The following is a 27,293-nucleotide window of genomic DNA, read 5'->3' as shown; positions in this document are numbered from 1 at the left end:
ATGATTTCTAGGCAGGGATGGAGGAGACACTATTATTTAGGGGGGAGGGGGGGATGGGGGGCTGGGGTGCAGGTAGGCTCATCCAGGGGATGATATGTCTTAGTATGCAAAGTACACTGTGTAGCATACAAAGCATGCCAATCTAGTGGGTCTGGGCACATTCCCCCAGGAAATTTTAAAAATTAGGCCCTCTAAGATTGAATCTGGGAATGGTTTTAGCAGTATATCAGAATACTATTAATATTAGCTTGACTGTTGCATTAGGATGACTGCTAAATTATGGTATCTTGATCTTGAGGCATTTATATTAGCATCCAGTGGACCTATAAAGAGGTCTGGGGGCATGCTGCCCTCCCTCCAGGAAAATATTTGAAGATTTAGACTCACAAAATTGAGTCTGAGAGTGATTTAGCAGTCACCATTAATATTATATTTGTTGACTATTGTATTAGGGTGACTGCTCTACTACAATATATCAATCTTGATTCATATAGAATCCAGTTGATTCGCAGGTAACTAAGCATTTGTATAGTTAGCCATTTGGTTTAATACAATCAGCACAATTGTTCAATGACAACTATTATAATTTTAGGGGGGCTAAGCTCCTCCATAATCTTTTTGACAGCAGCTACAGCCCCCCTTGCCCCCATCTCTGCCGCCCCTGGATACAGGCATCATGTGAGGCACCACAGCTTGTACTGTAGTGATAGAGACTCTGAGAAAAAGTTGTTCGGTCAAGTGAAACTTGCCACCATGTCTTACAGAGATATAATTATAAATAAATTCCAAGAAAAGTTGGATCCCCATGGTCCTTTGTCCAAGGTCCTTGGTCCCCAGATTCACTGTTTATACTTACCCATTAAAAATAGAATATTATGTTTTGTTTGGTAACCACTTGAAATTACCCCCCTTAAACACTTTGTCAATAAGTTTATCCTCTTTTCAGTCCACACACAAAATTAACTATTTATTTATTTATTACCTTCTTCATCTCCATCATTGCTTATATCACCATTGATGTGAGGGGTAATGCTGCTGTCTTCTTCATCTGATGAAGACAATGATGGTGCATTTTCATACATGTATCTGATGGTCAGTAGTGCAGCATCATTATGGCTATAGTGGGTGGAAATAGGTCCATGAAAGTACCAGTAGTACTGTATAGTGGGGATCATGGAGGTTTGGGCTTTCTTGCCCAAAAATCATCCTCACATTTCCTTCATTACAGCTTGGTGGTATTGGTTGGGCATCAAACCATTCAACCAACTACAACAGCTACAGTGCATGCATCATGGACTTACCTTTGTTTTCTTTGTGTCTCATTTCTTTCTCCATAACCACGTAAATGTTGATTGTGCATCAGTGTAGCTAGTTGTCATGAGAATCGTCCATAATTCTGTAGTAACTGCATTGCTTGGAGAGGCACTTCTTGTACTGTTCTTGGTTTGTAATGTGTTGAACATAGTTGAAAATACTTCTCGGTAAGTAATAGTCGAAGTCAGCGTTTATTGTAAAGATGCTTCTTGTACTGTTCTTTGTTTGCGATGTTGTATAACAGGTGGAACAAAGCTGAAAACAAAGCAGAATGGCCACATCACTTTCTAGTATTTGATAGTCAGGGCACACATTAAACTTGCTCAATTGATTTTTATAAAATGTCTGGCTGGTTCCATTCTTTCCTTCGATGCAGTATGTGTTGGTTCACCAGTCATACATCATGTTACAAAAAGAGTAAACAAGTGTAAGGAAAATTTAGAAATTTACATTTCAGTGGAGATCAGTGATCAGTGCGCTCCATGATCATGCCCTTAATGATTTAGCTGTAATCAGCTGCAGTTGTGTTGTAGAAAACTAGACATGAAAAACCACACTCTTTACTCTATTACGTAGCTAATTTGAGACAAACAGAGAGATCAAGATACTTTATTACAAGCAGTCACAACCACACATGTATAATATACTGTAGCTATACTATAACAAAAAAGTTAATAAACCAGTGCAATTAAAAGATGAAGTAGGGTTCCAGCGATAAAGAGTGAAACAAGTGGAATGATGGTACCTATTACAACATAGCTATGTGCCTACTTTGGCATTGAAGAGGTGGTGGTAGTATGCAAATGTCCCACATAACTTGTAATAGCTACCATTCACTGCAACCTACTTCATTTTTTAATTAATAATTTTAATTGTACAAGTCTTTTCTCTAAGTGCGAGGCATGTGATCTGATCATTTAGGGGTGTGGTCAGATCAGTGATCATTTTATACTCGGTTTTATAAGTGCAGCTGCACGTGTCTACTCCTCCTACAGTGGCTTAAGCATTTCAAATAGTTTGTGGCATCTAAATGTGTTCCTACAAGGAAAGTGTTGATGTAGAAAATTAGTGTCTTGTATGGTTTCCTTACATGAAGAAGATGACCATGTAGTTGAAGATAAAAGGAAAGGCAAAGTACAGAAGGAAGATACTTGTTGGAACCAGAAAAGGAGTGAGTTTGTTATTGTGGTTGGTCATGCACTACTTCATTTGGCCTCTAGCCTAACGACTTGCAGGCAGTGAGGCAGCCAGACTATAATAATGGTTTCGATGATCTTTAAAAACTTCAATATCCAGCCATCTGTGAGTGTTTTCTTGTTTTCAATGCTGGATTTGAAGTTAGATACACTAAGGCTATTCCTTAAGGCAATTTTTGTTGTGTATCACATTTCTATGATGGTTTTTAGACATGGCACTTTTAGCAACGCCCGTCAGGGTTTGAAACCTACTAAACAGTACAGTACTGTTTGAAAACAAAATGCAATTAATGATGGGAGATAATCAATCTACACCTGCAGCTACAAATATGTACCTAATAGGCATATATTTCTTATCATGTGTAGTAGAGTTTGATGAAGGAGTTGTACTTTCTGGTAGTGCACTCTGTAAATATGTAGTGTTATAACAATGTATAATGTATTCAGTAACCATACATATGCATGTATGTATGTTACTTAAATATAGTCAAGAAAGTATTAAATAATAAAATTCTCTTCCTAATTTTACAATTTCCAATGTTAAAACTATATATCTGGTGAAAATCCTAGCACCAATGTATTATGCAATTTGACATAAGTCAAGAAGGCATTAAAATAATAAAATTAATGGGCCTTATCCAAAATTATGCAAAGCCATATAAGTGCCATATACTATCCGTTTTATGAACGCTATACTTTCGTTTCATTTCCGCGTCGCATCCGTGACATTTTAAGTAGGGGTGTAGTTTGTACAGGAGCCTATGGGAGAATGGTAAGTTAAGCCTATAAGAGTAGCTCTAGCTTTATGAGACACAAGTATGTTGTTTTATTGTTTAAAATATTGTGTTCTAAGATGGCAAAACCCAGGAATTATGCCTCAAAGCAGGTATATATCACTGCGTGTGCTAATTAGAAACTTCCATAGATTTGTTTAATGTACTGTAAATTGGCATGCAGTCTGCCATAGGACAGGCAGTGTAAAAGCATGTAGGCTAATTGAAACAATACTGAATGCTAGATTGAACGCGATAACATGTCCTTTGTGCCGACTCTATTTAGTGCATGTTATCAAAAAACCCAACTTCTAATCTTTATTCCTGGGTTTTGCCATCTTAGACCGCAGTATTTTTAACGGCGAATTAGCACACTTATGTCTCACATAACTAGAGCTACTCTTATACGTTCAACTCACCATTCTCCAATAGGCTCCTGTAGAAACTACACGCCCAGCTAAAATATCACGGACGCGACACGGAAATGAAACGAAAGTATAGCGTTCATAAAACGGATAGTATATGGACTTATATGGCTTAATGTAGCTTTGGATAAGGCCCATTAATTAATTAAATTAACTTAGGAAAAACGATCCAAATCACACATTAGAAATTTTTTCGAGATAAATGTTTTTAAAGAATCCAAGTCAGTATAACTTGCCAAGGATAGTGAGCATGCATATAAAATTTATACAAGAGATGCATCAATTTATTACCTTTCAGACCACTTAAAGTACTTGTATGTAGCTGCCTGTAGAGTTTCTTGCCAAATAAGATAGAAAATCTGAGCAGTTGGACGAGCAAAAGTAGTATCATGAGTGCTCACAAAGGAGTGGAGGGTGATTGGATGGAGGGGTGAGCAAGAGATAGACTTCAAAATGCATGATTGAAGTCCAGACACGAGATTACAGGGCTGTGCTGGCTTCTTAGTAGCTGATATGCAGCAAAATCATCACAGAAAATGTCTGGCCAACCATATCATGCCACAACCATATCAGGCCATCACCAGTACACCACTGATTATTGCCAAGCCAGGTCCTTCACAAGGCCAGAAACTTACATTCAAGCTCACCACACCATCCAGAAAAAATGTCTCTTAAAACCAGCCTGGGGTAGTTTGAGTAGTACTACAGGTCAAAACCAATAGTACGATAGTGTAGCTATCCATTAGTGGTATTAGCTTGATTTTTCCTGAAGTACGATTTGGATCAGTTTTGTAACATCTGGTCACAAACGTTAGCTTTAAAATGTGTGTTGGTAACAACCCCCTATACAGTTTTACCACACCAGTATCACAATATCCATAACCAACTAACCCTTTTAGTTTCTTTAGTCTGATTTTGTCTTTCAACAAAATTTTTCCTTTCAACAGTTCAGGTGATGGTAGTGGGACTCCTGGTTCTAACTGTGTAGTGTAATTGTATATGCAATAACTATATTATAAGATGTATACTCAATTAGAATAGTATTTCAACCAAGCATAAAGAACAATTTTGTATTTGTGTATATATTTTATGTACCTAGATACATCACAAACAAAACTAACAGGGTATCCTTTGAGTGGTTCTCTCAACAAATGATCACCAAAAGTAAGAGAATATAACACTGCCATGCGTTGTAAAAGATGTGGCCTGAAACGTTCACATGATAAAACAATCATTATTAACACACTCACTTGTCAACATGGTTCTCTATGGACAAGATCAAAGGATAATCAGTAGTGACAAATGCAAAATCTCTTATAGCCTGAAGCACTTTCTGTAGAGAATACATTATGTGTACTCAATATAACTAGAAAATACATGTTTAATAAAGAGGAATATATGGATTGCTGAATAAAAGCCACAAAACAAGTAGGAATCACTGAGATGGTAAGGTAAATCACAAATTCCTCTTTTTACTATTTTTTCAAGGAAAACTTGGTATGTTAAAAAGATAACCATCCCATCTCAGGTATCCTTTTTAGTCAAAAGAGGGATTTGTGGCTCACATTACTATCCCCATTTTATACTCCTTTCTTGATTTGTGGCTTTTTTCAGCAACTCCTCTTCTTTTCAAATTTCCACTTTTAATTCATCTATGGTATGCTCACGTTGAGAAGATACCTGAGAAAAGAGCAAAAGAAGAAAAATATGGGTTTATTCTCAAAAAACTTCATTTCAGCTAGTTTGATGATTAGTTATGACAGTAAAGGTGTGAAAAGCAGACATGTTGTGGTATGGCTTCATTGCAAGTCTGGGAAAACTGTATGAGATGGTCACTTTACGACTTCTTCATGAAATGTATGGTGAAAACTAACATCAGATGTCTAAAGATTTCAAAATAATGTTAGCGGGTCAAGTAGCACTACAAATGTACCAAATTTCAAGATTTTGTTTAATTAGAGTTACATATGGAATTATCAACTTATAGACTATAGTTTGCATAAACGGATTTTTTTTAGCAAGAACTAGGAATTTAATTTGTAGTAACTAGATTGTGCTGGCCACTGTAAAGCTGTAATAATTATACAACCAAATACTTAAGATGATAAGAAATTCGGTCAAAATTACATCATAAATAATGAATGAATGAATTATTGTATGCGAAAACGACAAGGCCTGCAGACATGCACTAACTGGCGATAGAATCACCATTGAACGAAGGCACAAACATATAATGCTTACTAATTTCCATGTTGGTGACTAAAATGCCGTGTTATCCCTATAACACACACCACAAACAGTTAATTAAGGAGGCCACACCCGACACAATATGAAGGAAGTTTGCCCAGCCAGCTGCACAAGACAAGGAGAGGAAGAAGATTAATAGCAGTATGTTTGTTTGTTTGTATTGTTCACCTGTACTTTATATTCTTCCACCTGGCTTGCTAGGCTCTCGTTGGCTTGGCTGTCTGTTTATAAATGTATTTTAAACAGTGTGGTATGTTTTAATGTTTGTTTGTATTGGTTACCTGTATTGTACATTGTGCCTTTACCTGGCTTACTAGGCTCTGGCTGGCTTGGCTGTCTTTCTTTATCTGGCTCACCTGGCTAATCCATACTCTTAACTACTGTACTACAGTATTGTGTATCTCCTACAAGTTGTGTGTGCATATAGTGTGCACCCATCACTGTGCCATTTCCACACCACTGATGAACCCCATTTAGCTACCAGTGACCTCTAGTTGATACTGTGCTGTATATTGGCTACATAGCTGAATATTTTCCATCTTCTGAATCGGTGATATTGCCAATAATGCATTGCTGCATACAATACTACAATGATGTATAGCTCTCTCCTGTATGTTTTGTATGCACTGTGTACACATCACTGTGCCATTGCCACACCAATGATGTACCGGTAGTTACGATTACGGTTGTTACGATGCCACTATTGTGTTATATCTGTCACTACTGTGCCATGATTATTTTGATTGTGTCTTCACCACTTAGTCGTGTGCATAGCCTCACCAGAGGGTTGTTACATTGGTGTATGTACTTGGTTGTATGTGACCCGGTCCTAGTAATTATACAACCAAGTACTAAAGATAATAAGAAACGTGGTTAAAATTACGTCTTAAATAATGTTTGAGAAAACTACAAGGCCCACGGCTTTGCATTTAGAATCCATGTTGAATGAAGAGACAATCATATAATGGGCAGGTGTTTTTGCAGAGGTGATAGAAATGGTATGCTGATTCTATTTAATGCCAATCAAAACACCTTAGCACGTGACCTGTGTTCCATTGCAGGTATGTGTTCGCTTGCTGAGATGATGGATCCTAGAGAGATGACGGGTGGGAAAGCAGATGTACAATGGGTTAGCGTTAATTAGTCAGGTCACATGTGTTTTATTACAGCTGGTTGTTTACAGATGACTTATTAAATACCACTAATGGTGGATTTCATCAGCTTGTTGGAGAAATGGCACTTGCAAGATAGCTAATGTAAGAAGAAGGCTGGAAGTAACTCTTGTAAAATACTCGAGATACTCTAATAGAGCAGTCACTTTAGTGCACACACTTTTAATTACTGTGTCTGTTTAGTTATCCTATAGTTCTACAAGAAATTAAATCACTAAAGTAGCTAAGTTGTGTGTGTTCATCTTGCAGACGTGCTTAGCTTGAATATACTCTAATAGAGCAGTCACTTACCCTAATATAGCAGTCAGTTTCCAACTTTTAATTCTGTCATAGCAGTCACATCTACGGTTAATTACCAGCTTAAAAAACCATGCTGGTGCCACGCAATTGTATAATACTGTTATTTGACTGGTGTTCACATTGCACTACTGGAAGTAGTTTATTCTCCTGACCACAGTGTGCTAGCTACATAGTACTGTTGTTAGTTAGTCCCGTTTGTACATGTACTTGGTTGTATGTGACCTGGTCCTAGTAATTATACAACCAAAAGTACTAAAGATAATAAGAAATGCAGTCAAAATTACGTCATAAATAATGAATGAATTAATGTATTCGAAAACTACAAGGCCTACAGACATGCACTAATTGGCGATAGAATCGCCATTGCACAAGCGTATAATGCTTACTCATTTTTGTGCTGGTGACCGAACAGCCGTGTTATTCCATATAACACACATTACAAAACTAATTAAGATGGCCACGCCTGACACCAACACGAAGGAAGTTCGCCACGCCAGCTGCACAAGACGAGTAATAGCGGTATGTTTGTTTGTATTGTTTACTTCTTTTGTATCCTTCCATCTGGCTTGCTAGACTCTGGTTGGCTTGGCTGTCTGTTTGTAAACGTATTGTAAAGAGCGTTCATGGGTATGCTTTAATGTTTGTTTGTATTGTTTACTTGTATTGTACATTTTGCCTTCACCTGGCTTGCTAGGCTCTGGCTTGCTGGCTTGGTTATCTTCTTTTATCTGGCTCACCTGGCTTGCATACTCTACTCTACTGAACTACTACAATATTGTGTATCTCCTGCAAGTTGTGTGTGTACACATCACTGTGCCATTTCCCCACCATTGATGAATGAATTTAGCTACTGGTGACCTCTAGTTGATACTGTACTGTATATTGGCTACATAGCTGAATAATTTCTATCTTCGGTGTTTCCAATAATGTATGTTGCATACAACACTATAGCTCTTTACTGTATGTTTTTTATGCAAATATACTGTGTACACATCACTGTGCCATTGCCACACCAATGATGTACCAGCACTAAACTACTGATGGCCTCTAGTTACGATGCCACTATTGTGTTATATCTGTCACTATTGTGCTATACTGAGTTGATTGGGATTGTAATTATTATAGTACTGCATAGCCTCATCAGGGGGTTGTCGCATTGGTGTATGTACTTGGTTGTATGTGACCCGGTCCTAGTTATACAACCAAGTACTAAGAATAATACGAAACGCGGTTAAAATTACGTCATTAATAATGAATGAAATAAATAAATAATTAATAAATAAATAATAAATAATGTTTGAGAAAACTACAAGGCCTAAGGCTTCGCACTCACCGGGAATAGAATCCATGTTGTATGAAGAGATAATCGTATAATGGGTGAATGTTTCCGTGGAGGTGATAGAAACGTACGACAATTCTATTTAATGCCGATCAAAACAGCATGTGATATACCCACTACTAATCAAGCAGATTCAAATGGCTATTTAGACGAGCGAAGTACTGTTCAATTGTGCTTGAAAGTGTTGCCAGCTGGCACACTAAGTCTCAAGTCGCCATGCCAGCTGCCAGTGGATGCGCTCCATGTATCTATGGCTGCAGGACACCTGATGAATAGGTTTGACATGCCAGCTGCACAAGGACAGGTATGTTTGTTTGTATTGTAATGTACATATGTCTTGTATTTTACTATATTTTTCTGGCTTGCTAGGCTATGGTTGGTTTGGTTGTCTGTTTGTACTAATGTTTTGTAAGAGCGTGGTATGTTTTAAATGTTTTCTTGTATTATTGTACATTTTGCCTTTACCTAGCTTACTAGGCTCTGGCTGGCTTGGCTGTCTTCCTTTACCTGGTTCACCTGGCTTGTATACTCCTACAGTATTGTGCATCTCCTGTAGGTTTTGTATGCATATACTGTGTACACATCACTGTGCCATTACCACACCAATGATGTACTAGCACTTTAGCTACTGGTGGCCTTTATTTACGATGCCACTATTGTGTTGTATCTGTCACTACTGTGACATATTGAGTTGATTTGGGGATCATGCCTTCACCACCTAATAGCCTCACCAGGGGGCTGTCACGTTGGTGTATGTACTTGGTTGTATGTGACGTGGTCCTAGTAATAATAATAATAATAATAATAATCTATATAATAAAGCTAAAAAGCCATCTGTCTGACTGTCTACAATTCCGATGGCGTCCTACAATTTTCTCATCAGCTGATACACGTATCAAAGCGTGTTTTGTGCCAAACGAAGCGTTCATCATCTAAGAATTACCTCATTTTAAATGAAGCTTCTAACTGCCATCGTTCATCATTTACGGCGTGATTAATGCAAGGGTGTAGACAAAAATTTGCTTGAATTCTTTCTGTAAACTGCATGCAAACTGCAAGTAAACACCTATGCCATTCAACTTAGGCATGCCTTTATAAACAACTTTTAAAGACACTCTAACCACAAGTGACATTTAGTCCATGTGGTAGAGCATGAAGCTTGAAATTGGTAGGGTGTGAGTTCAAATCCCAGTAGTATCGCTTCTCTTTTTTTTTCTTCTTTTTCCAACCTATGTATTAAAGACACCTTGGGACTGACCAAGTGTCCTGATTATAGACATAATATTATAGGTATGCACAGTAGTACAATATTACAGTTGTCTTTGCTTATGTAGCTACACACAGCTCTGCTGTTTAAAATTATTTGTATGCTCACATCATTCTGCAGGATGGCCTCATGTTCTTTAAAAGTGACATTCATTATACATGCAACATATATAGTTACATGAATTTTAATGCATGGTTTCCATTACAATATGTTCCCACAACATAATACGCAATATGGCAACTTCTGCATTGTAGGGCAGGTACCAATAAATTAATGTCTTTTGTGGTCAATCTTTTAGCAAATGATGCTACGTATATGTATAGCCTGCATAATAGGAGAGGGACTACTAGAACCATCTGTGTGTTACAAACATACACATTACTACAGTAGTTTAGCTACTGCAGTTCTGCAGGTTCTGGAGTTCCTGCATGCTTCTCATATACTTTGCAAGATGTTGGTATTAAAAATGATATCACCATGCATGCTGCAGGGCATGAATGGTTCTGCTGTGATGGCATGTGTAACGCTTGGTTGTTATTATAATGTGGTCCCTGCACGTAGGCAGGTACCAATGCTAGTAATAATAATAACAATAATAATAATTGGTAGCTGGAGAAAATACGAAAAAAAGACGTAACAGCTAAAACAACACCTTTATTCAGGTACAACTGTAGTAACTCTTTATAAGGTGATAATTCTTCCACTACAACTTCTTCAGCAACATTCGCAATTGTGCTTTGCCATTAGTGATGGGTGTAGTCACTCGCAAACAAGTTAATTAGCTTTCCAGACAGCTATCAGGTTCACGTACAACCAGCTCCTGTTAACTTCTAGTGTCTCAAGAGTAACTCTCCCTAGTGAAAATGATTCACTCCGTGGTGAATGGTTGTTTTCTTGAAGACAATTTAAACCTAACATCTATCAACTGTTGCTATTCGCTTAACTCTCCTCTTACATTATACTGGGTGGAGTGTAGACTACCACTACTATATTGTACACAGTACTGATTAAGTGTAGCTGATGCTATATGCATGGTATTCCCTACATATAAATTAATTGAATAATCAATTTAGAAATCAATGACTAATCGATTAATAAAATCATCAAAACTGAGAGCCCTACTAGGGACCTGCAAAGAAGGCTACTGAAAGCCTGTATAGCAGGGAGTCAGAAACACATGTTGGACATTTAGTCCCTACTTCATTTATGGCTGAAGTAAGAATTAAATATCCACTAGTATACTGTATCTGCAGGTGTAGGTGACCTCCCTTGCTTTATCACTTTTGATTTCCATGATCCCTTATTGAAACTGAAAGTTTTTCTTGTACTGGTTTGTTCACTTTTTCATTGAGCACATTCAGTGCACAATTTATTTTATGATTTATCTGGCACCATTGTTTTTTTGAAACAGGTACACCAGTTATATGTTACACCTATCAATCAGACAATTACTGACAATTAACAATTACTGGCCATGAGCCTTATCCACAATGACGTTTTATGACATCACAAGAATAAAAATGGCCGTGATAGGTGGGGGATTGTTATACAGGCGCCTATGGAGATAAATTTTTGATCGCTCACATTTCAGCTAGGCATGGGGATATCGACCATTAACTGACAGGTATGGTTATGAAGTAACAAAAGCTATTGTAAACGTATGCTATTTAGAAAAAAAAATTGAAACGTGACAAAGCTCGTTTATTGTAATGTCTTATATAAAACTTGACTGTACCTGTTGTTTAGAACTCGATATCTTCTTTTCTGATTGAAATATGAGCAATTTAAAATTTTTCTCCATAGGCACCTGTATAACAGTCCCCCAACTATCGCAGCCATCTTTATTCTCGTGATGTCATAAAACATCATTGTGGATAAGGCTCATTACACTTCATTTCCAGCTACAGTATTTTCAGCCCATACACCACGTTGCAAATGAAGAACAGTATGAGAAGTGCCTCTGCAAGTAATCCAGTTACTGTGGAAAATACAGATGATTTCCATTATAAACATAATAGTCAGTACAGGGAAGCCATAACATGTTTGTGAATCGACACCTTGGTGCTGTCAAATGGGACACAAAAGTGGACATAGGTAATCACATCCATGCCGTATGCATTGTATACACTGCAGCATTCCAAAAGGCACCTGTCAGGCTGAAGTGACATTTAACAGTGAAAATATCAAGCCCATAGCCTTATGTTATTGAGTTACACTGCTTTGAAGGTATCAGGCAGTTACTGTATAAGCCAGCAGAAAATTCTGCTGAATACAATTTAAAAAATTATAATTTGTGGCAATTCATTGGAAGTGTTTTGGGTTGCACTTTTGGGCTTGACTTTAAGTGATCCCTAACGTACAGTACTACTGTACTGTTTGATTGATTACTGAGATTGCAATGAGAATAGGACCTCTACAGTTGATCTATTAATAAAAAAACTGTTGAAACAAATTGAAAATTGCATGGTCTCTTAAAATGAGCTAATATTACCATACTACTGTATAGAAATACACTTGGGGGGATACAGTACTCTTAGACTTACTGTATAGTAGTACACCATGCCAAAATATTGATTAGAACTAGCCTCACAATTGTTTGGAAATCCCCATGCATGACTTTTACTTAGGAAATGCATTTGCAATTTAACATGGAGTCAAAAAGTTGGCATGAGGTGGTATGTCTCATTCATACAAGTGAGAAATGTAAGTTGGATTGTAACTAGGAATGCAGATGGCACCAGTAAGATATTTCATGTAATCTGGCTTGCCAAATGTGTACTCTGGAAAGTGTGAGGGAAAGTACAGAACACTAGACAACAAATGACACCATAAAAGGGGACAACGACCTACTACAATTAAAGCTAATGTCATTAGGTCAAGTTATTGTACAGCCTGATTAAATGCAATAGCTATGTTGCTGTTACTGTGTACATACAGTAGTCTATAGTTATAATTTCCTTGAGATATAGTAGAAAAATCTTGTCTCCTTACTAAGCTGCTATTCAGAACAGATTGTTTTCAGTATATACTATGTACCTACACAGCTGCGCCAGTTATAAGCTGTAAAGTTAACTCAACATATGTATGGACACAGTAAGTCTACAGTAGCACCTCAGCTTCATTTAAGATCCAGCCTTTGTTTGAATATTGAGTGCATGTGTGCATATGTGCTTGTAAGTGTCATGTGTCATTTCTTATAGAAGATTGATTTTGATGTCTCATCTGATTTTATGCTACCATGATCATTGACGGATACCTACAAGTTAATCATATAATATACAGTATAAAATTAGCTAGTTGTTTGCTATTTACATGCTAGAGGTAGCTGCTTTAGAATATACACATCATATGATATTTTGATATTGTCTCTCATAAATGGGAGTGCGTTTCATGTTTCGTATCATGCATGCTCACCCATCAGAATTTTTTTGGATGTGCCCTGTCTATTATGGACCATTTCATATTACACATTTGCATGTAGACAAGACATATCCTTTCATCCTTTTGATATTTGTGATTATGATAGGTTCCAACCTTTTAATGCAATATTCTACAAGCATTTTATCAAATGTCCAAATATACATACATAACTCACATTCAAATTCACAGTTTAGTGCAAATTACCCACCTCAAAAGACACTTTAGTACAGACCCATACTCCACTCATAAATCCATGTGTTACAATAATATCATCATTTTGGATCCAGCAGTCTAACTCTACACAACGACATCCTTGTAAGAGACACTGACGATAAACCTCAACTGATGACTGGCCACTGATTTGAGTATCTAGTACAAAACGAACTGGTACTACATGTATACAAGGACCGGAAGTAATGCCTACCACAACAATATGTGTTGTGTGAAGAATTGATATAATAGTGTGATAGTGGTTGACTCATGTCCATCACTAAACCCAACTGACTCATATCCACCAGGTTGGATTCCTCACTAGCCAGGAAACGCCACATACCCACTGGAGTGAGTTTACCTGTGGATAAGAACATGCTGATTATCATTCTATTAAACCATAACGTAAAGTACGTACTATCTCAGCTACAGAGGCTTACCTATTTCTTTGCCCTTTGGTTCTAGTGTATGGATTATTGAAGTGGCTTTGTTCTTTTCATGATATTCTTTGATCACCTCATTATCCCGAGGATCACGTTGTACCTTTAACAAGATATTGTAAACAACACATACATAACATACAATAGGAAATCAAGACACACGGTAGTGTGTCGTGCGGCCCAAGAAGCCGGCGTGTAACACCCGTGAGTATATTGACAGGAAGAAAAAAAAATGCAATTTTTGCACCTCCGTAGCTCTGTGCTGCCTTGATGAAACAAGACGATTTTTGCTGTGGACACTCCCTCCACCTTCAGCACTCCACATTCCAAATTTGAGCAAAATCGCTTCAAGCGTTCCCGAGATATGCGACTTCAAAAAGTGGCTTAGTTTCTTGGTTTTTTTTCTTCTTATTTTCTTCCTCTTTTCGCACACTTACAAAAACTGCTATAAAACACGAATGCCATATCCGATCACCTTGAACTTTGGCACACAGAAGGGGGGTATAAAGGCACATCTCTGTACCAACTTTGGCTAAGATACGATAAACAGGAAAAGAGTTATGATCGATTATTCACGAAAAATAACACCAATATGTTGTCACGCCTACAGGGTAAACCGCTTATGGGAAGAAGCTGAAAATCGGTGGGTGAATAGGTTAACTATTGAACCTCAAACCTTTTGTGGTTTGAAAGAAATCGAGCTAAAAACCAGGAAGATACAATGAAAAAACCAACAGTGTGTAACAATTACACAATCGAGATTAGCTAATAAAAAAACGACTACTTGCCACTCCTACCAGATAAACCGCTTGGGGTAATGCTTTGAAAATCGCTGTATAGATGGAGTAATCATCTTAGAAAGGCTTTTCAATGGTGTAGAAGAATCAGACTTAAAGCCACGGAGTTATAACACGAAATCCAACTTGGTGCAGCAAGTGCGAGATCGAGATACTCTAATAGAGCAGTCATCCTAATAGAGCAGTCACCCTGAAGAGAATTCAAGAGATCAGCTAGAAACAAGTAACCTGTATAGAGATCAGCTACAAACAATTCACCCTGTAGAGAGATCAGCTAGAAAAATTTACCTTATAGGGAGTTCATGCAACTATGGAAAGGGATAGTTCAGCTAGAAGAAATCACCTTGTAAGTTCAGCTACAAAGAAACTACCATGTAGACAGTTCAACTACAAACAAATCGCCCTGTAGAGAGATCAATAGAAAAAGTTACCTTGTAGAGAGTTCAGCTACAAAGAAACCATTATGTAGAGAGTTTAGCTGCAAACAAATCTCCGTGTAGAGAGATCAGCTAGAAGAAGTTTCCTTGTAGAGAATTCAGCTACAAACAAATCACCCTCTAGAAAGATCAGCTAGAAGAAGTCACCTTGTAGAGAGTTCAGTTACAAAGAAACCATCATGTAGAGAGTTCAGCTGCAAACAAATCTCCCTGTAGAGAGATCAGCTAGAAGAAGTCACCTTGTAGAGAGTTCAGCTACAAAGAACCATCATGTAGAGAGTTCAGCTGCAAACAAATCACCTGTAGAGAGTTCAGCTACAAACAAATCTCCCTGTAGAAAGATCAGCTAGAAGAAGTTACCTTGTAGAGAGTTCAGCTACAAAGAACCGTCATGTAGAGAGTTCAGCTGCAAACAAATCACCTGTAGAGAGATCAGCTAGAAGAAGTTACCTTGTGGAGAGTTCAGCTACAAAGAAACCATCATGTAGAGAGTTCAGCTGCAAAGAAATCACCTGTAGAGAGTTCAGCTACAAACAAATCACCCTGTAGAGAGATCAGCTAGATGAAATTACCTTGTAGAGAGTTCAGTTACAAAGAAACCACCATGTAGAGAGTTCAGCTTCAAAGAAATCACCCTGTAGAAAATTCAGCCACAAACAAATTGCCCTGTAGAAAGATCAGTTAGAAGAAGTTACCTTGTAGAGAGTTCAGCTACAAAGAAACCATTCTGTAAAGCGCTCAGCAGCAAACAAATCACTTGCACAGAATTCAGCTACAAACATATCACCCTGTAGAGAGATCAGCTAGAAGAAGTTACCTTGTAGATAGTTCAGCTACAAACAAATCACCCTGTAGAGAGATCAGCTAGAAGAAGTTACCTTGTAGATTGTTCAGCTACTAACAATTCAACCTGTAGAGAGGGCAGCAAGAAGAAGTCACCTTGTAGAGTGTTCAGTTACAAAGAAACCACCATGGAGAGTTCTGTAATAAATATATGTATTATATATATAATTTGTACATTTACTGATAAAATCAGAAATATTTAAAGTACATCTGCTTCATCTTTTCTTCTTCCTGTGGTGAAGAAAAAAAGACAGGTTAAAAAAGTCCCAAAGCCGGCCATAGGCTGGCTTTGTGGTATACAAATACAAAAAGAAATGAAATCTAATCCAAAACAGCCAAGCTGTAAAAAAACAGTGCGGCCCTCAAAAAGGCTATGGTGAAAAAAGATGTGAAATCCTCGGTGGCGGCCAAGAAATGGCTGTGATGGTAGGTTAATGGTAAAAATTTTAATAATGGCAATTTAAGTGAATTTTTTGCCAAGACCAAGTGGCACAAAAATTCATCTGAATTGTCGTTATTAAAATTTTTACCATTAACCTACCATCACAGCCATTTCTTGGCCACCACCTTGGATTTCACATCTTTTTTCACCATAGCCTTTTTGAGGGCCGCACTGTTTTTTTACAGCTTGGCTGTTTTGGATTAGATATTGTTATAAGGTACAATATAATGTCTATGAAATACCCAACTATCCCAAATAGGTATTATAAATAAAATAAGCATATTCATGCATATAAATATTATGTAGTGTGTACGACTATTAGTTAATTATACACAGTATGAAACCTTATTAAGAAATGTGAGTAGCCTTTCATCATCCATGTTTGGGATCTTGCAGCTAAAAAATAAAAGCATGCACATTTTAACATGCACATCCAAAATTTACACATAGCTATATCAAGACACACAGTAGTGTGTCGTGCGACCCAAGAAGCCGGCGTGCCACACCATGAGTATATTAACAGGAAGGAAAAATGCAATTTTCACACCTTTGTAGCTCCGTGATCCCTTATCCGATTGAAACCAAATTTGCTACAGAAGTGCCGGCTAGGTAGGGGGGCCCACATTCCAAATTTGAAGAAAATCGCTCCAGCCATTTCCGAGATACAAGCAGCCAAAGTTTGGATTTTTTTCTTTGTTGTTTTCTTCTACTTCTTTTCGCACACTTTACAAAATCTGTCATAAAATGCAAACGTGTACTCCGATAAAGCTGAAATTAGGTATATTTAAAGGGCTCATTAAGTCGAATCTCAGTAGTTTGGTAGGAATCCGATGAACATTCACAGAGTTATGATCGATTATTTGTGTAAAATAAGGTCGAAGGTCTGTCACGCCCACAAGGTAAACCCCTTGAAGGAATGAGCTGAAAATTGCTATGTAGATGGAGCAACTATCGTAGGAGTGCCTTTTTGTGGTTTGAAAGGAATCTAGATAAAGGCCATTGAGATATGACACAAAACCCAACCTATGTCACAATTACGCGATCGATTTTTATGAATAAGAAAACTATTATTTTTCACGCCTACCAGGCAAACTGCTTAGAGCAATGAGCTGAAAATCGGTGTGTAGTTGGAATAATTATCATAGAAAGTCCTTGCAGTATAGTGTACTGCAAGGACTTTCTATGATAATTACTCCAGCTACACACCGATTTTCAGCTCATTGCTGATCTCTATAGGGTAGCTAACTTGTTTATATAGATGAACTCTCTACTGGGTAGTTTTTTTGTAGCTGAACTCTCTACACAATGACTTGTTTGTAGCTGAATTCTCTACAGAGTGACTCGTTGTAGCTGAACTCTGTACAGGGTGATTTGTTTATAGGTGAACTCTCTTCAGTGTGACTTGTAATGTTCTGAATCTCTACAGCGATATATTTGTAACTGAATTCTCTATAGGGTGACTTGCTTTTAGCTGAATTGTCTATAAGATTAACTGTTTATATTATAGTACAGAAGAATCGAATTACAAACCACTGAGTTATGATTCGAAAGCCAACTACATGTAGCAAATGCGAGATCAAGATACTCTAATAGAACAGTCACTGTAACAAAACATTCAGCTACGTTTATAACTTACTCCATTATAGAATTATATTACAAGTTATTCTGTAGGGAGTTCAGCTATAAACAGTTAATCTTATAGACAATTCAGCTACAAGCAAGTCACCCTATAGAGAATTCAGTTACAAATATATCGCTGTAGAGATTCAGAACTTTACAAGTCACACTGAAGAGAGTTCACCTATACACAAATCACCCTGTACAGAGTTCAGCTACAACAAGTCACTCTGTAGAGAATTCAGCTACAAACAAGTCACTGTGTATAGAGAGTTCAGCTACAAAAAAACTACCCAGTAGAGAGTTCATCTATATAAACAAGTTAGCTACCTTATAGAGATCAGCTACAAACAAGTTACTTTATATGATGTTCAGCTACAAGTAAGTCACTCTGTAGAGAGTTCAGCTACAACAAGTCACTCTGTAGTACAAACAATTCACCGCGTAGAGAGTTCAGCAACCAATCAAAAAAACCACCCTCTAAAGAGTTCAGCTATACAAACAAGTTATAACTCAATAGAGTGATCAGCTAGAAAAAAGAGAGCTCAGCTACAAACTCAACAGATCACACTGTAGAGTTCAGCTAGAAACAAGTCATCCAGTAGAGAGATCAGCTAGTAGACATCACCTTGTAGAGAGTTCAGGTACAAACAAATCACCCTGCGATAGTTCAGCTACAAACAAATCACTCTGTAGAGAGATCGGCTAGAAGAAGTCACCTTGTAGAGAGTTCAGTTACAAAGAAACCACCATGTAGGGAGTTCAGCTACAAACAGATCACCCTGTAGAGAGTTCAGCTACAAACAATTCACCTGTAGAGAGATCAGCTAGAAGAAGTTACCTTGTAGAGAGTTCAGCTACAAAGAAACCACCATGTAGAAAGCTCAGCTGCAAACAAGTCACCCTATAGAGAGTTCAGCTACGAACATATCACCCTGTAGAGTTCAGCTAGAAACAAGTCACCCTGCAGAGAGATCAGCTAGAAACAAGTCTCCTGTAGAGAGACCAGCTTGAAGAAGTTGCTTTGTATGTAGACAGTTCAGCTACAAGAAACCACCCTGTAGAGAGTTCAGCTGCAAACAAATCACTCTGCAGAGAAATCAGCTAGAAAAAGTCATCCTGTAGAGAGATCAGCTAGAAGAAGTTACCTTGTAGAGAGTTCAGCTACAAAAAATCACCCTGCAGAGAGATCAGCTACAAGAAGTCACCTTGTAGAGAGTTCAGCTACAAACAAGTCACCCTGTAGAGAGACCAGTAACAAAGAAACCATCCTGTAGAGAGTTCAATTACAAACATATAACCCTATATAGAGAGTTCAGCTGAATAGAAATAAGTCACTCTGTAGAGAGATTAGCTAGAAGAAGTTACCTTGTAGAGAATTCAGCTACAAAGAAACCATCAAGTAGAGAGTTCAGCTACAAACAAATTACCCTGTACAAAGCTCAGCTATGAACAGATCACCCTGTAGAGAGATCAGCTAGAAGGATCACCTTGTAGAGAGACCAACTACGAACAAATCACCCTGCAGATAGTTCAGCTACAAACAAGTCACCCTGTAGAGAGATCAGCTAGAAGAAGTCACCTTGTAGAGAGTTCAGCTACAAAGAAACCACCATGTAGAGAGTTCAGCTGCAAACAAATCAAACTGTAGAGAGTTCAGCTACAAACAAATCGCCCTGTAGAGAGATCAGCTAGAAACAAGTCACCCTGTAGCGAGTTCAGCTAGAAGAAGTCACTTGCAGAGAGTTCAGCTACAAAGAAACCGCCATGTAGAGAGTTCAATCACCCAGTAGAGATTTCAGCTACGAACAGATCACCCTGTAGAGAGTTCAGCTACAAACAAGTTACCCTATAGAGAGATTGGCTAGAAACAAATCACCCTGTAGAGAGTTCAACTACAACCAGATTACCCTATAGAGAATTCAGCTAGAAACAAGTCACCCTGTAGAGAGAATCCTGTAGAGAGAATCCTGTAGAGAGTTCGGCTACATTTCAAGTCACCCAGCAGAGAGATCAGCTGCAAATAAGTTATCCTATAGGAAATAATTGGCATGCAATAAATATATATATATACAATTTGTATAATTACTGATAAAATCAGAAATAGTTAAAGTATTAAAAAACTGCTTTAAATCTTGCTTATGATTATGATTAAATCTTTTTCTTCTCCCTGTGGTAAAGAAAAAAGATGAGTTTAAAAAGCCCCAAAGTTGGGGTATACAAATACAAAAGTAGTGATATCTAATCCAGAACAGCCAAACTGTAAAAAAAGAGTGTGGCCCAAAAAAAGGCTATGGTGAAAAAAGATGTGAAATCCAAGGTGGCGGCCAAGAAATGGCTGTGATGGTAGGTTAATGGCAAAAATTTTAATAACGACAATTCAGGTGAATTTTGTGCCAAGACCAAGTAGCACCAAATTCACCTATATTTTCATTATTAAAATTTTTACCATTAACCTACCATCACAGCCACTTCTTGGCCACCACCTTGGATTTCACATGTTTTTTCACCATAGCCTTTTTGGTAGCTGCACTCTTTTTTTACAGCTTGGCTGTTTTAGATTAGATACATTAATTACAACAATGTACTAACCCTTGTTCAAGGAAAACAGTTTGTACATGATCAGTACAATGAGTAACTCTACTGATTATATCTTCAACAATCTCATCAGTGAGCTTATCCACCTCAATGTAACTGTCATCCTGTATGTAGCATATTTAGAGTAAACAGTTGACAGTAATATTTAAGTATGATGTGGTAATTGTGTAGTGCTACATTGAAGAACTGCTCTAAACAGACATTAACAGTTTTGAGATACAGTAGAAAATTTTTAAGCACTTGATGTCACTACAACTCATTAAGAGTATTAGCATTGCTGTACAAACTGTTTCTTCAACTAAACTGTAATATGCATCCATCTTTCACTTCTAAATTAAGCCATTCTCGCATTAGGAGGTATAAATTCCAATTTCACAAATTTTTAAACTACCACTTATCACATGTATCAGAAAAGTAAATTTTCAAAACCACCAATGTTTAGTTTGAGGAATGCTGAGGTTTTATTAACATCAGTAGTCTGACAGAGTAATGGTGCATTGGTTTATACCTGATCTGTGATGTGGAATAGTTTTGCAAAATCTAATTTCATATCAGGGGAAGATCCAGGGCTTGGCAAGGGGGGTGCACCAGGGTTTGTAGGTATATAGAGGTCTGGGGGAACTAAAGGTATTTTACATGTTTCAGGACTAAAAATTTTGATGTAGGGTGGTTTTATGCACAAATGTGATCCAGTCTGAGAAAACCGGTCTTATCGCCTATTCAAAAATATCGAGAAATGCCGGTTTTAAGTATTTAGTGTGTCGTAGTTCGCCAATTGTTGAAGCTATGTGTACCAAACTTTCACACGTTTTACACCAATTCCTTACCTTCCAGAACATCCACTGTGCAAGTAGCCAACAACTAAGTTTCCTGCCATTTAGATACTGTAGTTTTTAAACCGTGGTTGACCGTATCAGATGAGCTTCAAAAGGGGAGGGAGGTGGGGGTCCGGAAGGAGGGCAAGAAGCTGTTCAAAAATTGAAAAGGAAGGCGTAGGGATGAATTAGGCCAAGTTATGGGCCATTCAGGTCTCAAAACTGGCTGAAATGAAAGGAAATTCATAGCAGAGGTACTTATTCAACACCACAGAGCTGTACAGCCACATACAGTCATCTCTAGGTGGACCAGAGCTCCATTAAGGCCCCACACCGCACGTAAGGATTGCCACTGGGTTTGGGAAAAGCAGCCAGCAAAACCAGACCACTTAAGTCTTGATTGTGAAATTAGGTAGTTTATTCATGTAGCTTTGTGTTCTGGGTGAAAAATCCAATCTGCTGACATGGGCGATAAGACCGGTTTTCCCAGACTGGGTCACATATATCTAAATTATACTGTTGTCTAAGTGGACTAAGAGTTGTATAGGGATAGGTGATAGTCATGAGTAGCTATAGCTATAATCATTATGGATCTAAAAAATAGCATACACAATGCCATGTGCATTTCATTTCCTTAGGCCTTAGCAGGCTACATAAGTGTACCCATGCATGGGATAGTGCTGCTTTTCAACTATGCAATAGTGTTATATGTGGTGACTGTTCTATTAGAGTATTTGACTGACTGCTCTATTAGAGCATCTCGATCTTGAATATATATATATATTTGGGGGGGGGGGAGGGGCACATGAACCCCCCCTGGATCCGCATCCACAACTGCACATAATACACCAAGAGTACATAATGATTACACTTATATATACAGAACTTACCCCAGTGTCAATAACAGGAATTTTATATAGCTCAAGAGAAAACTTGATTGATTCCATTATTGATATTGACTTCCCTAATAGCACCTTCTCTATCCTACACACAAGTGATATGGTTGTTATATGTGCACACAAAGAACACTTACATTTTTAATTGTAGCTGGCCAAGTTCATTAGCATGTAGTGACAACTTCACCCTCCTGTAAATATATTGCACAATGTTGTTCGCAAATATTATAATAAAGTAATTTATTAATACAGTGGAATCTTTCTTATCCAGGCTACTTATGTAGGAACCTGAATCAGAGGCATAGGTAATTGGGAGGTTGTATAGGTTTCAAGAACCTGGCCTACACAGTCAAACGTGGAGCTAGCTATGTACGTGGAGAAAGCATATACAGCAATGCTATGAACAATGGAAAGGTGGCCACACTCAAAACTATTATCAGAGAATCTATACACTTTGAATTAATTTGGTATTTATGAAAATGCACAAAAGGACATGAAAAACTAGCAGTATCACTTAGTTCTCAATAATCATACAGTACGATAGTACTGTACATATAGTAGGGGACCACAAAAGTGTGGGCGTGGCCCATGAAAAACAACACCCAAAACCAGCCTCACTTTTCCCTGATGACAATGAAGCAGTGTAGGTTAGGTAAAACTAAGCCCAACCAAGCCTTCAGATCGACCCGAAACGTTTTCAACAAGTTGCTACAGAATTTAAATATATACATATATATTGAACAGAATTTTCTAGTGACTGACTGATTGACTGAGTAACTGACTGAGTAAATGAATGACTGATGCCTTCAGACAAGCATAACTTGATAACGGCTAAAGCTACAAGCTTGATTTTCTCACTGTTTGACGTCGCTTTGGCCTGAGAAGTGCCTTCTGGCATACCGCAGTACATACTATGCATTCTTCATGAACTTACCAGTGTCCTCCTTTGTGTTCCATTCATCTTTGCTGACAGTGAAAAGTATCGATTTGGCGGTAGCACGTGATGACTTCCCTTCATAATGAAAATTATCCATATTTTTCATAGTGGCTACTTTGATTGTAGAGGTGCTTTTCAAACAATTCTTGATTCATAATGCTGTGAACATAACTGACAACGAGGTGTAATGGATACTTCACTTTTCAGGCGATATTTGATAGCTTGGGTGCGGTGCCATTGTTTCTTTTGATGCGGTATGCGTGGTTTTACCAGTTTTATTTTACAAAACAGTTTAACAAACAAGTACACAAAAAAATTGGAATCTTCAACTAGAGTAGGGACCATAGCACATCGATAAATGGTACTGACACCAGCTGGAGTAGTGCACAATATTAGATCACAGTAAAACAATAAGAAACAATAAGAAGTGTTATATCCCTACTGTACTCAAGATACCATAATGGAAATGATATAACACTTCTTATTGTTTTATTGTGATTAAATATCGTGCACTACTCCAGGTTGTTTCAGTACTGTTTATTGATGTACTATGGTCCCTACTCTAGTTGAAAATTCCAATTTTTTGTGTACTTGTACATTAACAATTGTACTATCTGATTAATGCTATTTTACAACTAGCATACCTCACACATGGCCGCACTCTGGTATCACTACTTTTGTTGCAGTTAACTCTGCTTTACTTGGACTCATACTTCTTTTACAGCTATAAGCTGTTTTTGGATGGGATACATTTTTATAACACTGTACAGTGAAAGTCAGAATATTTGAATTAGAAGGATCTACTGTTCTCACGTTCATATTTGGAAGCCTGTACAAATCAAAAACTTGAAACTAAAAACTCTGCAGAAAATAATATGGACCGTTTCAAAGTAATTATGTTCACTTTTATAAATGTGGAAAATACATTTTATCATCCCATGGTTACAATATGATTATGGTTGGGATTATAGCAGGCTAACAAGCAGACAGGCCTTGTTTTACAATGAAACTCTGTAACAACTTTTGCAGTAATGGTATAGTATAATCTGTTTGCTTAAAGATATTTGTACATAATAATAAAATATGAGGGGGCATAGGAAAAGGGGTTAGACATGGAATTTGAGTTTTGCTAATCAAAGAATTCCATAACTTGCCAACTATTTATAAATACTCAATAACTATAAAGAATTTAAATACAAGTTTAATTTCCTAACATGTGTAATTTACTGTACTTACCTGCCAATAAACGAAAATTTACTAACTTATACTAAAAGTTTAAAAAATCTATATAGGTCCCTTTTCCTATGTCTCTTCTTTTCCAAATATATCAAGAACTTACATTTTCTTCACCATATCAGACATGCTACTGTTCATATGATAGAGACTGTGAGTTAGTGAATTGACTGCATTCATCCAGTCCTGAATTGTAACATCAAATTACAACACAGATATATACACTGTTAAACAGCAGTAGTGCATCAATGTTGTATTAACTAGCTGTTGTAAATTGCATATATGTGACTGAATTTGACAAAACAAGGCTTCCACACACATCCAATTTTCTGAATTTAACCAACTGTAACTTGACTACTCAGTAAGCTACTGACCTAAAATTTTCACACAATTTTTCCATAACATTGTAAAATACCAGGTCAAAATTTGAAATTAATGGCATACTCCTACATTGAGTTATGGTGCTTCAAAGCCATAAAAGTGAATGTGTGTGGAAGTCTTGTTTTGTCAAATTCGGTCACATATAGTACTTGGTCTGGTCACTGTAGACACATTTTATGTGTAAGTGCATGGATAACATTCTACAACTCCATGCATGGTACATATGTTTCATTCAATACTTAATAGATGCACTTAAAGGTCAAAAGCATAAAATACTGTAATACATTTTGTGCATACTTTTTGAGGCTGCAGCATATGACTTTGAAAATTTCATAGCAATTTACATAAACAGGAACCTCCCACACCACTTTTTTTGCTAATCAAATTTGATGAAACAAATTTAGTATATACCCTTTAGAGGTATCATACTCAAAGGCACTGGAATTTTATTGTTGTGCATAATTAAATGTGTTATGTAGTACGTACATTTGTTTTAAAATGACTATATACACATCTTCGGAGACACAAAATTTTCTAGCTGGCCCCCAGGATCAGATAGATACTTCATGATACTCAAACACACAATGCTCATGCTGTTTTCTCAAGTGGATATTTCAATTTACACAAAGAAGTAATTCCCACATGCGACTCATTGAAAGGGATAAATCATTATTACTTATTTTGGTGGCTAGATGGTATATGAACAACAAGAGCTTGACATTGAAGTACTTCAGTGAGAACAAGGTTTAATCACTCAAGTGTACATTTGAGTAAAGGAATTTCGATACTGATACTGAGTACTTGTGATTATTGTGCTTAGTAGTCGAATAGTGAGCCTAACCAGTGCTGAAAATTTCTCAATTAAGGCTGGTGGGTTGAAATAAAGTTTCATTATAGAAATCAATGGCTAAACATTTCATGTTTGCATCCATAATGCAAGTTTAGCAGTAAATTTTATGTACAATGTAAGCAAAATATCACATGATCACCAGGTATTGAAATCTCTGATTCTTCATTAAAAGTACTCAATACCGAAGTACCAGACATTCATGTATGAGTATCGATATTTTATTACTTGTATCGCCCACCCCTAATTGCTAGTTAGTTTGTGTTAGAATGTATCACTGTGTGTATAAGAATAAGAGAAGAAATATACGCTGGCAATACATAAGAAGAATACACCCTCCTACTTAGTAACACTGTAGCTGTTATTCGCTCTACATCGCTCACCCAGATGGTTAGCGATGTTCAAACTTAACCATACTTTGTATGTGACTTCTTTGTCGATGGATGATTACTACTGTGGCATGAGGAAGTTTGGACTATCAATTGTTTGGTGTCCGAAAACCCATTTTTGGAGCCCCTCAAATGATGCAGCCACAGGAAACCTACCTCAAAAATCAAACTACTGATGCTTTTAGATGAAGGTTTACTCACAGAGGAAGGTTGAACTCCAGCATTGTGATAAAGGATCAAGGCTTCTGAGAATTACAGCTGGTAATCTCAGATTTTGCACATGTTTTGATCAATTTCTACCCCAAGAAGGCAATGAAATTTAGAGGTGTACCGATATGGAAATTTTCCATAACCGATATATTGGCTACAAATATTACTGATTCCGATACTGATACTGATATCTGAACATAAAAGGTTTTCAGTATGGACACTACAATAAACATTAAAAAAATGTAGTAAAAAGCTTAAAAGGTGGTTAATAAAACCTATGGAAAGAAAAACAACAACAAAGAATTGTGAAAAGGTAGTGATAAAAAGGTGCATAAAAAATATTTTAAAAGTGTGACTAACTTAGGATTTGAACCCTGGCCATCATGAAAACATGTCAACCATGGAATAGTCTGAACAATTATAAATATCTGCTCATATCTGCTAAAAAGTCAACTTTTCACCGATACTGATATCAATATCGGTGCACCTCTGATGGAATTTATTGCCACTTCAGTTGTATTCAAGTGAGAGTCAGCCCAACATGTAACAACAGTCAGCAAATTATTTTGAAGATGTCTAATTTTTACATTGGAAATCCTAGCTATCACACACAAGTAACTGCTCGAATTTATTAGAGTCGTGCTGTATAAAGTGATGGGAGCTAAAAAACATCACTTAAGTATTGAAGTGATGTTAAACTTGTTTGGTGCTGGATGACTAACACAGTTAAGGACAGGTTAACTAAAGT

General features: G+C 37.2%; 1 protein-coding gene across 5 annotated transcripts in view; it reads right to left on the bottom strand.

Moving 5' to 3' along the window:
• Positions 1-27,293, bottom strand: part of LOC136258726 (1-phosphatidylinositol 4,5-bisphosphate phosphodiesterase beta-1-like) — a 160,676-nt gene that overhangs the window by 108,676 nt on the left and 24,707 nt on the right. For 4 of the 5 annotated variants that reach the window (XM_066052073.1, XM_066052089.1, XM_066052097.1 and 1 more), the window contains 12 exons: positions 24,825-24,904; positions 22,686-22,739; positions 22,543-22,636; positions 20,832-20,941; positions 16,967-17,018; positions 14,104-14,206; positions 13,878-14,024; positions 13,662-13,822; positions 4,959-5,041; positions 4,830-4,914; positions 4,600-4,688; positions 983-1,116 (listed from right to left, as the gene is read on the bottom strand). In XM_066052073.1, the coding sequence (XP_065908145.1) occupies positions 983-1,116; positions 4,600-4,688; positions 4,830-4,914; positions 4,959-5,041; positions 13,662-13,822; positions 13,878-14,024; positions 14,104-14,206; positions 16,967-17,018; positions 20,832-20,941; positions 22,543-22,636; positions 22,686-22,739; positions 24,825-24,904 (1,192 nt within the window). The remainder of the gene's footprint in view (positions 1-982; positions 1,117-4,599; positions 4,689-4,829; positions 4,915-4,958; positions 5,042-13,661; positions 13,823-13,877; positions 14,025-14,103; positions 14,207-16,966; positions 17,019-20,831; positions 20,942-22,542; positions 22,637-22,685; positions 22,740-24,824; positions 24,905-27,293) is intronic. The other variant, XM_066052102.1, reaches the window with a different exon arrangement.

The sequence above is a fragment of the Dysidea avara genome, chromosome 1 (assembly GCF_963678975.1).
Source record: "Dysidea avara chromosome 1, odDysAvar1.4, whole genome shotgun sequence".
Classification (NCBI taxonomy): domain Eukaryota; kingdom Metazoa; phylum Porifera; class Demospongiae; order Dictyoceratida; family Dysideidae; genus Dysidea; species Dysidea avara.
Note: the sequence above shows the minus strand (reverse complement) of the source record. Positions and strands in the feature narration are given on the sequence as shown.